This window comes from Apiospora phragmitis (genome assembly GCF_038363925.1).
Source record: "Apiospora phragmitis strain CBS 135458 chromosome Unknown utg000013l:1.0-2965645.0:1.0-2969333.0, whole genome shotgun sequence".
Taxonomy (NCBI): Eukaryota; Fungi; Ascomycota; class Sordariomycetes; order Amphisphaeriales; family Apiosporaceae; genus Apiospora; species Apiospora phragmitis.
Window position 1 is genome coordinate 1,308,662 of NW_027117413.1, and position 12,455 is coordinate 1,321,116.

The 12,455-nt window shown below is 54.6% G+C and overlaps 4 protein-coding genes across 4 annotated transcripts; 1 reads left to right on the forward strand and 3 right to left on the reverse strand.

The window, feature by feature from the left end:
• Positions 1-451: 451 nt before the first annotated feature.
• On the reverse strand, positions 452-5,219 carry PG994_014131 (uncharacterized protein; the record flags this gene model as incomplete). Its single annotated transcript, XM_066865540.1, has 12 exons — positions 452-577; positions 655-2,070; positions 2,172-2,195; positions 2,248-2,370; positions 2,430-2,485; positions 2,543-2,808; positions 2,889-3,154; positions 3,227-4,283; positions 4,354-4,545; positions 4,618-4,666; positions 4,725-5,016; positions 5,094-5,219. Coding segments are annotated over 12 exons (3,993 nt in total), but the record flags the coding sequence as incomplete, so codon positions are not given.
• Positions 5,220-6,024: 805 nt separating this feature from the next.
• On the reverse strand, positions 6,025-7,934 carry PG994_014132 (uncharacterized protein; the record flags this gene model as incomplete). Its single annotated transcript, XM_066865541.1, is given in 5 exon segments — positions 6,025-6,660; positions 6,753-7,175; positions 7,238-7,408; positions 7,420-7,764; positions 7,827-7,934. The coding sequence occupies 5 exon segments, from the start codon at positions 7,932-7,934 to the stop codon at positions 6,025-6,027; spliced, it is 1,683 nt and encodes a 560-aa protein (XP_066708670.1).
• Positions 7,935-8,607: 673 nt separating this feature from the next.
• PG994_014133 (uncharacterized protein) lies at positions 8,608-9,482 on the reverse strand (the record flags this gene model as incomplete). The annotated part of the gene is made up of 2 exons (XM_066865542.1): positions 8,608-9,020; positions 9,074-9,482. 2 exons carry the CDS (start codon positions 9,480-9,482, stop codon positions 8,608-8,610), a joined length of 822 nt encoding a protein of 273 aa, XP_066708671.1.
• A 653-nt stretch (positions 9,483-10,135) lies between these two features.
• Positions 10,136-11,968, forward strand: PG994_014134 (uncharacterized protein; the record flags this gene model as incomplete). The annotated part of the gene is given in 5 exon segments (XM_066865543.1): positions 10,136-10,398; positions 10,475-10,664; positions 10,720-10,848; positions 10,918-11,751; positions 11,762-11,968. The coding sequence occupies 5 exon segments, from the start codon at positions 10,136-10,138 to the stop codon at positions 11,966-11,968; spliced, it is 1,623 nt and encodes a 540-aa protein (XP_066708672.1).
• Positions 11,969-12,455: the final 487 nt, after the last annotated feature.

Below are 12,455 nucleotides of genomic sequence, written 5' to 3' on the forward strand. Positions count from 1 at the left end.
CACTGCCTAGGGCCCCCACTGAAACCACGGGTTGGCCCGTTGGCCCGTTGGCCCGTTATCCCGCTAAGTTAAGTAGATCACTGTAGCGCGTTTGGTCAGCGCTCCCACAGGGGTCCCTGATGCCGTGGACAGTGCACGATAGAAGACAAACTTCAGCACCTGTCTCCATCCATGGGACTTGATAACTTCATACTTCATTAACACCTTGCTGCTACGATTTACACTCCAAGACCCAGCGCGATAATAAGCCGATTCCAGCCACGGACGATGATGCGATACGACAAAGAGTCTGCCTGCGAGTCAACATCACGAAGCCAGTTTCGACCCCATCCTGCTCCACACGTTCCAACTTCACAACCAAAATGCCTAATGCCTAGTGCACACCCCAAAAGAAGGTTGGATCGCGATAGCCGTGAGACCGACCACATCGCATCAGTGACTACTACGCACGCCTTCGCCACTTCTTGACCTTGAGGTACGTCAGCAAGATGACGGCCGTGTAGTTGAAGGCGATAAAGCCGATGAAGACGCCGATGTCACGGTAGCGGTTGGCGAAATCGTATCCCCATTGCGCGTACTGTGTACCCAGTTAGTCACTCTGAACAGCTCCGATTCAAACGAACAATAAGACGCAAGAAGGAGAAGGAGACCTACGTATGATTCGCCACTTTTATAACGGCAGTACTGGCAGTCCGACATCGCGTCGGGGTTCAGCAGGTAGCCAGTGGCCGTCTGCAGGAAAGACTCCGCGTACCGCTGGCAGGTGGTCCCGTTGGCCGGGACCTGGAAGACGGACGTCTCGGCCGGGTCGCAGCGGATCTCGAGGCCCTGGAGCATATCCGCCGTCATGCCCTCGCTGAGGTAGTAGAGCGGCGAGACGTTGAAGTACCAGCGCCAGCCGGAGGGCGTGGCCGGGCGGGGCGACAGGGTGCCGGCGAAGGTGTTGACGAACATGAAGAAGAAGCCGTTGGCCATGAAGGCCGAGTTGAGGCTAGGCGTCAGCGCCGCGCACAGCTGCGCCAGGCTGTGCGCAAAGACGGAGAAGAGCTGGTACATGAGGAAGCTGTAGCCTGCCCGGTCGGGCGCTGTGAAGTAGCCCACGGGGAAGTACCAAAGCAGCCAGTACGCCGTGCTCGTGACGAAGGCGTACGGCAGCTCGATCAGAATGCTCGGCACCACGAAGCAGAGCCAGCTGTACGTCTGGCTCGCCTGCTCGCGCTGCACGAAGATGTCGCGCAGCGCCACGAAGCGCGGCTCTACCTGCAGGCCCAGCGGCGGGCCCACGATGAGCGACATGAAGGCCGAGAAGATGCGATTGTACGCGCCCCGCTCGTTGGTCCCCGAGTTCAAAAAGGTCAGCCCGTTGAGTAACGCGTTCCCCACGTTCATCAGCAACTTCGAGACGAAGTAGTCGGGGTCCCGCCAGTAGTAGAGCCAGACCCTGCGCATAGTCACGCTAAACTGAACATATAGCGGCACGGCGTACTTGTGATCGGGCTGCGCCAGCTGCGGATCGGAAGAGTCGGTCTTGTCATGGCCTTGACCTTGGCCCTCCTTCACTCTCTCCCGTACGGAGTCCCGTGCGGTCCGCTCCTTGCTGGATTGCCAGTGACTAGGGAATTTGGTTCCACCATCCGCTGTGCCTGTCGACGGATCCCCTCTGACAACCTGGACCAGATACTCAGCCGGGTTCTCATACTCAGCGCAGGGTGGTAGAGAAGCGTCAGCGCGAGCGAAGTATTTCAGAGCTGTTGAGCAGTTTGTGCCCAGTGGCCCGTCGTATGCAAGACGGCCACCAGGAACCAGGAGCACCAGATGGTCGAAGACCTCGATGAGTTCAGCAGCAGGTTGGTGGATGGTGCACAGTACGGTCTGACCGGAATTGGCCAACTTCCGTACCAGATGCCCGATGGTGAGAGCAGATTGACCATCGAGCCCGGAAGTCGGCTCGTCGAGGAGGAGGATATCAGGGCGGGCTGATAGCTCGAGCCCAATCGTCACCCGCTTACGCTGCTCCAAATTGAGACCGGCCCCGGGTACACCAATCAAGGCGTCGGCGATGTTTTCCATCTCCAGGTACGGATGACCGATTCAACATGCGCATCCTTCTCTTCGTTCGGGACACTCATTGGACGTCGGAGATGAGCTGCCATTTGCAATGCCTCTCGTACCGTCTGGCTTGGAAGATGGACATCCTACACAAACGTTAGATTCGAGCTGTTCGGAAATACGCGTCCCGGTACTCACCTGTTGTTGCACATAGCCCATGCGGCGGCTGAAGGCCTTAGGGAGCGGTCCGCCATCAAGAGTGATTTCGCCTGACAGCGAACCAAACTCCAACCGCCCAGCCAGCGCGTTCAGAAGCGTCGTCTACGGCGTTGCAGGGTTAGCCGACTGCATCCATCCATGGTTTCTAATAAGCCACGTACCTTGCCCGCGCCTGAAGCGCCCATTAGGGCGGTTAGTTGTCCAGGCTCTGCGACACCTGCAGTCCAAGTTTGTCAGTCGGAGTGCAGAAAACAACTGCCTGGTGTTAACTCACCACTCAGGCCATCCAGAATGCGTCTTCTTCCGCCATCGATATCCAGCTCGAGGGTCATATCCTTCCAAGCGAGTGTGCGACCGTTGTGGCTGGATACTGATTGCGAGGGAGTCTGTATCCCGATAGGTGGTACATCGGGATCCATGTCGCCCTTCTCATTGTCAGAGCTATCTGATCCGGTCTTCAGTGTTAGGTGCTTCAAACCACCCTTGTAGAATACAGTGGCCAGACGCCCAGCGGGCAGCTTGTAAAGCTCCATTCCGATACTGAGAGTTGGTTAGCATCGGTGTGTGCTCGGGGGGGGGGGGGTTCCGGGGTCACGTTTCAGGAGATGGAGAACGCATACCAAGTGCAAAGTGCAAAAAAGACAAATATTCCTGCGTTGATGCCGACATTCCTCCATAAATTCGACACGCGGAAGCCGTATTGCTCGGAGATGTAGGCTGCGCCGGACACAACGTCCTGCCCTGGCACGGCACCATTAATTGAGCATACTTGATACGCGAGTGAATCGTAATCTTGCCCGCTGGGCGCCAGATCGCCATCGCTGCAACTATAATCGAGGTTTCCAAACTCGTTTCCCATCGCAGATTCATACGCATAGTATAGCGGCTGCACGAATCCAAGTCAGTGGCATTTTCTCAAGTCCAGGCGGGCGGTAGAGGGCCAATTAGGTTCACTTACGTTGCAATACTTGATCCAGAAGAGCCAAATCTGCATTTGAGGTCCAGGGACATACAAGCCGGTGTACAGAACGAATACGTTAAACATGATACCGACCGGCAGAATAGCACGACCCATGGTGGGCGACGCCACGGCAATGCCCCGAAATACCATGGAAAGCGCCATATGCAGGACGTAAACGATGCAGAACCATGTGAAGAACTTGTCGGCCGACCGTTGAAAGCCAATGAGGAAGTATTGAGGGATATTATAGGCAATGGCCACAACCTTCCATAAGGCATCGGTCATCACAAGACCCAGAGCGTACGCCGCTGGCCGGTATAGCCGGTAGCGCTTCTGTCGAAGGACCAAAGGCCGCTCTGCAAAGCTATTGCTGAATTCGCTCATGGACTGCAGCGCGGGCACCAACACCGAGTTGAACAGGGAAGCACTGAGGACGAAGAACGACTTGGTTGCGCGTGTCTGGTCGCGAAAGATGGTGCCGAGCACCAGGCTTTGCACGATGATGGTCACGGCTTCGGTGGCCCAGGTGTTCGTGTCGCCGATGAGCACTCTGATTTGTCGCACGGAGCATTGCCAGATCTGGCAATGCAGGGGCAGTGAATACACCTCGCGCTTTGCACCCACGACAGGTGTCATGGACGCTGCGTCGGTGACAGACTGCGTAAGGGCCTGGTACTGCTCACTCCGACGGAATGCGTCCATAAATTGTGTTGGTGTTGTTGGGATGCCACCCTTCCAACCCTCGCATACGTGCCGCAGCCCTGGCTCGGCTGACATGGAGTTTAAGAAGTCGGTTATGGTGGTGCGTTCCGGACAGACAAACCCAAGGCTCTCGAAGTAAGACTTGGCCTCGGTCGCCTTCCCATAGAAGATCTGGCGGCCGCCATTGATGACCAAAACTTTGTCGAACAATGGCACCATCGAATCACTTCCCTGATACACGCTCATAGCTGTAGCACAGCCGTGCGTGTTGGTGAACTCGCGCATCATCTGGATGAAATCGAGAGCCGTCGCAGAGTCTAATCCGTTTGTCGGATTATCAATGAAAAGGACACTACGGAGGCAAGACGGTCAGCGATGGTGAGTTGCAGTGTGGAACTGATGAGACTGAGATTGAAACTGACTCTGGACATGTCGCCATGGCCTCGGCGAGAGATACACGCCTACGCTCGCCACCACTCACGCCGCGGATGGCGGCGTTGCCAACTTTGGTCCGCAGCACGTGCGACAGACCAACGCAGCACGCCAGGTTTTCGACTGCGGCATCGATTTTGGCGTCGGTGACGCTTGCATCCCACGATGCACGAAGGGAAAATCTGTTGACACGAATCAGTATGGGCGCGCCCTGTATATCTGGTGTCTTGGGGTCGCCGCGAGGTCCATCCTACCGTAGCGTCTGCTCGACCGTAAGGGTGGGCAGGTGGTCATCCTCCTCGGCTGTGCACAATTAGTCGACGTTCTGCAAAACGTCCATGGCTCTGAATGTTTCACATACCACAAAAAGTCAAACGAACTCGATCGGGGTCGCTGTCCTTTGTGGGACGACCGCCATAGGTTACTTGTCCACCCACGCCGGCGTACTCGTCGCCCATGTCAGCGAGGGCCTTGAGGAAGGTCGTGCAGCCACTCCCCGGCTTGCCGATAACGAGCAGCATCTCGCCGCCGCCGATGGTGCCGGAGAAGCCATCGAGAAGCGTTCGTGAGGGTGCCTGTCGCCGATGTGTGACTGGATTCAAGAGGTTGGCCCACGACTTGAGCGCAGTGAGAACAGTAGGGGCGATTTGGACCTGCAGGTTGATTGAATGCGGTTAGTGCAATTCGACTAACATGACTGGGAATGGAAGACGGCAAGGATTCCACATACGCCTTGCCCGCTGCCCTGGACAGACAAGTCGTTGAATACGACTGAGGATCGGCTACTTGAGGCAGCATGGTTACCGTCAAGAAATCGCTTGACGTCTTCGCCAATGGTGTTGCGTCGCTCATCCATGGCGTCTCAACTCTGCCCATTGCTGCTTCCATCGTAAAGGACCTGCGCACGGCAAACATCTTAAAAAGGCGGTTGCACGTCTCAGGCACGGACAGTGCTACGCTTACAAACATTATTGCTTCAATAATCAGTGTTTTTCCAGTCCAAATTGACCGTCTCGGGTCAGCTCCAAGTGGAAGTGAGTGGGTTAACAAAACCCCGGGGACTATGCCCAAGACGGATCGGAGTTTCTGGACTTCCAAATGAGTCAAGCTGGGCGGAGATCTTGGTGGGACATGCTTTCTAAGCACACAAGTGGATATGGTATGACAGTGATGGGATTGAATGGCATTTATCATAAACTTGTCCAAGTTGGAAAATCTGGGTCGGCAGACTCGCTTTGATGTCTTGTACTACGAAATGATCACTCCTGAATGATGGATCGTGCCTAGGTGTTAGGCTTAAAATTGAATTGAAGAAATGATACGCTAGTTATTCAATGGCATGGCCCTTCTTCAGAAACAGGGATTATCAGGAGGGTAGCTCGTAAATTTCAGGGGTAATAAACACTTGAACATCCACGTCAATATCTTCATCGCCAGACCCAGGGCACTTCACGGGTTGGTCAAATCGGACGATAGTGGTAGGCAAACGGAATTAGATGGGCTGCCCTAATATTTAGGAACTAATGCCTGATGACTCTATATCCAGTAAGTCCTTAGACTATTGATTACAATAGCGCATTGGGATTCATGCAAGTCCTTCCAAAAACCCGTCCTCCCATCCAAACCCGCGCCTGTATGCATCGGAAACGATTATATAGTGATTACTGGTACGTAGCGTCATGCCAGTACTCACAGCGCGTGTTGTTGGTCGGGTCGTCCACCCGGGGGAACCCTGTGCCCGACAGGGCTAGCAGTGAAGTCCGGTCGTACGGCGCCAGGGCTGGCGACTCGCGGTTGCCCGGTTCGCCCGTCATGGCGAACGCCGTGATGTAGTCCTGGGTGACGCGCGCCACCGTGCCGTTGACCGGGCTCGTGGTCAGGGGGTTGTCGTTCCAGAAGACGTACGGCACGTCGCCCTGGTGCAGCGCCGGCCACACGTCGAAGAGGGTCGCGTATCCGGGGCTCGCCGTCGCCGCGTGCAGGTAGCGCGCGTTGCAAGTGCTGACGAGCTCGGCCCAGAGCACCGACGCTCGCTCGCGCTGGTTGGTCCAGGGCAGTGAGCCGTCGAAGACGGGCGGGTACACGGTGTCGCGCACGTGTGCCCGTACACTTTCGCTCGCTGGGTTTAGGAACAGGGCCACGAACTGCTCGAAGTCGGCCTCGCTGGTGATGTTGGCTGGCGCGAAGCGCAGCCCTTCATCCGCCGCGATCGTGGTCATAATCTTGACACTCGTATCCACCTTGCCGTCTCGGAGCAGCCGCTTGGGATCATCCGGGACAAAGGCCCCGTCAACGACCTATATTTTCCATGCATCGTGTCAGAAACATGTCATGAACCTTGAATTTGGGGGGCCGGGCAGGGGTAAGGGGGTGAATATACAATACTTACCGGTCCCAAGAACACACTTCCATAATTAGAACTGGCGAGGAGGATATGGTTGGCATCGATGATTTGTTGCGACGGTAGTTTTCTCGCCTCCTCGAGACTCGCTACGTTCAGCAGACCCAGGAACTTCTTGTAAATCTGGTTTTGGAGTTCGGGGCCGGCGGACGCGGGTTCCCACGCAGCGGATTGTGTAACCACCTGCTGGAAAGGTGGCTTCTCGCCGCTGCCGAACGCAGTCATTTGCATGATGATAGAGCCACCGCCGGCCGATTCGCCCATGACTGTGACCCGATCTGAATCGCCACCGAAGAGGTGAATGTTATCTCGAACCCATTCCAGCGCGAGTCGTTGGTCGTAGAGTCCGGCATTGGTGAGACCGCCTTCAGCGGTATACTCAGAGCCAAACATCCACCCCAGAGCCCCGAGCTATGGAGAGATTTAGTGAGTACAAATGATTATAAGAGGTACCAAAGGCAGATAAAACATACCCTGTAGTTCAGTGCGACATAGATCAGGCCATCTGGGCCTGTTACGCGGCTACTGTCAATTAGACCAGCGGGGCTGCCTTCGTTGTAGCCGAAACTGGATTTGGAACCGCCGGTAAAGCCGCCACCGAATATATACACGAGACAGGGGCCTTGGTGCTCGCGTTGGCCTTTCTGTCAAAAACAGTGCGTGGCGTGTAGACGTCAAGGAACAGACAATCCTCCGTCTCCCCAGCAGGCCGTGCAGCCTCCGGCGTTGGCTTGTCACACACGCCATCGGCATACACACTTGCGTAGGTGCTGTTAAAGTCGAACTCCTCACCGGCATTCCAGGCTTCACTGAAGGCTGTCTGGATCTGAAACCAGCATGGGAAGGATTGGGGGCAATTGCCCCCCTGCTCAGAGCCGTCATAGATAGTGATGTTGTCGTTGGGGCTGCTCACGGGTGCCTTCGGCGCTGCCCGACGCAAATTCCCTACAGGGGATTGCCCATACCGGATGTTCGTAAAGTTGTAGTAATCTCCTGTTTCCTTTGGGTATTCGTCAGTTGAAGTTCGGCTTGGTTTCCATCGCCTGATGGTGGCATGCTCACGTTCAATGCAATGGCGCGGTGGCGGGCATAGCCCAGATTCACAATGGGCAGTTCTGCTGTAACCGTGGTCACAGATAAGGCGAGAGTGAGAGCGGAAGTGGAAACCATCTTAGCGAGCATAACTAAAAGAAGGCCTGAAGTGGAAATCGGTCGGCGGTTCCGTGGGCAACCAAGGTTTCGGGTGGCGTTGTTCGACAAGTTAACAATGTTGGCATATATACAAAGACATTAACCGCCCCAATCCGAGTTGCGCCGGTGGAACGGCCTTGTTAGCCGCGGCTCAGCGTAAGAGTTATCATACTTGCCGGAGCTCAATCGGCCGAAAAGGTAGGGCAACTCCGGCTTCTCCGGTACGCAAATTCTTTTGGTAATTATCTCACGGAACGTCAAAGAGCTGTTTTCGTACAATAGTTCCAGAATACGGTCGACGAGGCCGTGCGAAACGGCTGGAAGCGTTATGTCTGTCACATTAAATCATCCCTAGTCCGTACTGTATGAATATACCGCAATGTTCAGACTGCGATTTCCTCTTCCGTTTAAGTTGCTTGGCTGGTCTCTCATGCTGACCAGCTTCTACTAATGCAGGCAACTGCACCTTTTACTTGGCATGCATGGGACTAGTTCACTAGAGTATCACTAACTACTTCGGGTGGTATTTAAGGGATACTTGGCGGGAAGTTTTATCCTATTCATCCAGGACCATGCTCACTGCGTGCCTGAGATCTTTCTATCTTAGGTATGCAAGCGCCTATAGACAGGTAATGATATTCACCACATAACACTAAAATAGATCTCCCTCGATGGGTTTGAGCATGCTCTGCAGCTCCTTTTCCTTGATGATGGTCTCCTTCCGTTTGATGAGTTCCTCTGCATCCCAGTTGGTCCATACGAACCTGCCTGCGAGGAAGTCGGCCTCACCGCTGGCCAGCCAGACACAGGTGTCGCTCGGGAGGTCGATGTCGGTCATGGGGTAGTCGTCGGGCATGTGGAACTTGGCGTACATCTCCGTGTCGACGCCGCCGGGCTGGAGGCTAACGAAACGCACATCTTCCGGGTGCTCGGCCTGGAAGCACTCGGTCATACGGAGGGCCGCCATCTTGCTGGCCGTGTACGACGAGTAGGTCGGGAAGACGCCGTAGTGGGCCACCGAAGTGTTGATGTTGATGACGACGCCGTTGCGCCCGCGGACTTGGTCTTCAAGAAGGCCTGGGTGACGATGGCGGTGCCCAGGACGTTGACCTCGAAACCCCGCCACCAGTCGGTCAGGGTCGCGTCCTTGAGGCCGCTCACGGCCGGGAGGAAAGCGGCGTTGTTGACAAGCACGTCTATCGGCCCGAAGTCGGCAGTGGCTTTGGCAAACAGATCGTTGACGGCCACCTCGTTGGTGATGTCGGCGGGCAAGACATGAACCCTGACGCCAGGGAATTCTGCTTCAAGGGTTGCTTTGGTCTGCTCAAGAATGGACCCTGTGCGGCCCACCAGGAACAGATTGGTAGATTTCGCCTTGGCAAAAGAGCGCGCGATTCCCTTGCCGATACCATAGCCCCCTCCAGTGACCAGGACGTTCTTGCCGGCGCAGGACAGCCTTGGCTGGGTCGGGTCAATAAAGGGGTAAGTCTGGCGGTGGTACGTAACGTAAGTCTCAGCAGTAGGCATGGCGACGGCTAGTGATCTGATGGATCTCTCAAATGATAGGGTTTCTATCTAGTAAGGTCAGGGGCCCATGCTAGTGCTTATACGTAGAATAGCGTGTATATAGCATGTTTTAATAGTCGTGATGGGGTTGGAGCCCGTCAGCCTCCAGCCTCAATTCCCAAGTCCAATTGCTCCTCCGGGTCAATCATCCCCTGCTCCGTATCCTACTCCGGATTCTCCTTGCGGTTAGCTCAGATGGTTGGCTGGCGGGTCCCAATCCGCTCCCGGGGTGCGGCAGGGGTTGCAGGGGCTGCAACCAGACCAGATGGATCGCCCAAAAGATCATCCCTACCCGCGCACTAATCCTGCTTAACTCTGCCAAGTAAACGTGAACATGTATACTATGTAGGTTAAGACAACGCCTAAACATGGACAATAATCTCCGATGCTTTCTTCGGCGTTAGATCTGAACTGAACTGCTGCATTATGCCTTCGATTCGACACCAGGCGTGTCTGGCCACTCATCAGAAATGAGTCACTCAGTAAAGAGTAAGTAATCCTCAAAAAGTATCCGTAGCCTCAATTTCTGGAAACTGATTTGCACCCATCTTTAGGTAGAACGTTCTCTTGCCGTGTTCTATCCTTTCTCCCCTCTCGAACACGACTCCGACAACATGGCTTCCAGCGAACGGACACTCGAAAATGACTCCGCATTGCCCGAGCAGCCACAGAACGAGAAAGCGACGAGGTCAATAACGGGTCTTCGCTGGGCTCTGGTCTGTCTCGCCGTGTTTTCCAGCAACTTTCTCTATGGCCTCGACAACACCATCGTCGCCGACATCCAGGCTTCCATCATAGCATCCGTCGGCAACGTCAATAAGCTGGGTTGGCTAGGAATTGGATTTCCCTTGGGCTCCATCGCCATCATTCTACCCATGTAAGTAGCCAGCCGACCCTGTTCCAGCCGGTCGATCAGATGCATGTTTCTAACGCTTGCATTACCTGGGATGCAGCGGCAAGAGCTATGCTATCTTCAATGTCAAATGGCTATACATAGGATCGCTGGCCATGTTCGCAGCAGGAAGCGCCCTGTGCGGTGGAGCCCCTACAATGGGCTCACTGATTGTTGGACGTGTCTGGGCCGGAGCTGGCGGCGCCGGCATGTACCTTGGGCAAGTTTCCTTCCGTTCCATGGCCGACTTCGTGTCTTCCAGACAAACTTCTAACAGGCTACTTCAGCAACTTGAATATGCTGCAGCGACTTACCACGCCCAAAGAGCGAAGCCTGTACATGTCGATCGTCGTCTTGGTGTATGGTGCAGGCGCCATCCTGGGCCCCGTGATTGGAGGCTCCTTGGCTGATTCCTCATCCGGTGGCTGGCGCTGGGTATGTCTTAAAGACCGAACACACATGATTCCCAAAACGCACAGCTGGCTGACGCAATTCAAAACACAGGCATTCTACTTGAACCTCTTCATATTCGTGGTCATGGCTCCCATCTACCTCTTTCTACTGCCTTCTATCCAACTCCGAACCGAAACGTCCTGGCTCCAGAAAGTGCGCGATCTGGACTGGGTGGGTATTGTCCTCAGCTGCGGCATGTATACCACGTTTGCCATGATCTTCACGTTTGGCGGCTCTATCTGGCCTTGGTCAGACGGTCAGATGATCGGGTTGTACGTCGTCTTCGCCGCGACCCTCATCGGTTTTGCACTCCAGCAGGCCTTCGTCATACTTACGAGCATCGAGAACCGCATCTTCCCCATTGAGTTTCTGCGCAATCCCACCCTCGTAATCATGTTCATCTCCACTTGCTGCCTTGGCAGCGCATTGTTCATCACGGTTTACTACCTGCCCCTTTTCTTCCAATTCGTCGGCGGAGATAACGGGATTCAGGCTGCAGTTCGTTTGCTACCTTTTATCTGCTTCTACGTCGTGAGCGTGGTATTAAACGGCTGGTTTATGATGCGCTGGGGCTACTACATGCCATGGTTCTTTGTCAGTGGCGTTTTTACGCTCATTGGTGGTGCCTTGTTATACACCAGCTCGAGGGACTTGCCCAGTGCCAACATCTATGGCTATTCCATCCTTGCTGCCGTTGGGCTGACTGCCTACCAAGCCGCCTACTCGGTGGTCCCCACCAAGGTCCGAGAGGACCAGATCGCCGAGGTGATACTGTTCATAAACGTTGGACAGCAAGGCAGCGTCCTGATCGCTCTTACCATCGCAAACACGATATTCCAGAACGTCGCCTTTAGCAAACTTGTCGAGCTTCTCGTGCCACTTCGGGTACTCGGAGCTGGACGTCACGGCTGCCATCGCTGGAGCCAGAAGCGACGTTTTGCACAACGCTCCCGACGCTACTAGACTAGCTGCGCTGGATGTTCTTGTGGAGGCCATCGATGATACTTACGTCCTCATCATCGTAGCTGGAGCTATCCTTCTCATATCCTCACTGTTCATGAAACGCGAGAAGCTCACTATGGAGTTTGTTGCTGGCGGATAAACCAATCTGCCAGTAGCTACCGCTACACGCGATGCTTAGTTAAATTATGGCTACAACGGGCACTCTAAGTCCTGGCCTGGCGGATTCTATCAAGTCTGGTGGTGGTAAAACGTCATGGGTGTTGGGATAGACAGCTATGAGTGCTGCAGAGCCCAAATTGACATTACTCTCTGCGCCGTACCGAGAACGATGTACATTACTCATAGACTATTTCTCTTATTTAATAAAATTCTGACTGATTATCTTCCACTCGGTAGCTGTAAAAATGCCATCAAACTCGTCGACTTCAATATATTACGACGGCGGTGTTGGCCCTTAATTTCCAATCCCGTGTGCTGGCTTTCAATACCACGAGATTTAAATGATCCGACGTAAGCAAAGTAAGTAATTAAGTATGCAGCTAAGCACTACGTAATCACTATCATCGGAAGGTTCGGCCACTTATGAGTACTCACTTATCCTAGGGCCAGCCCCGGAACCAACCGCA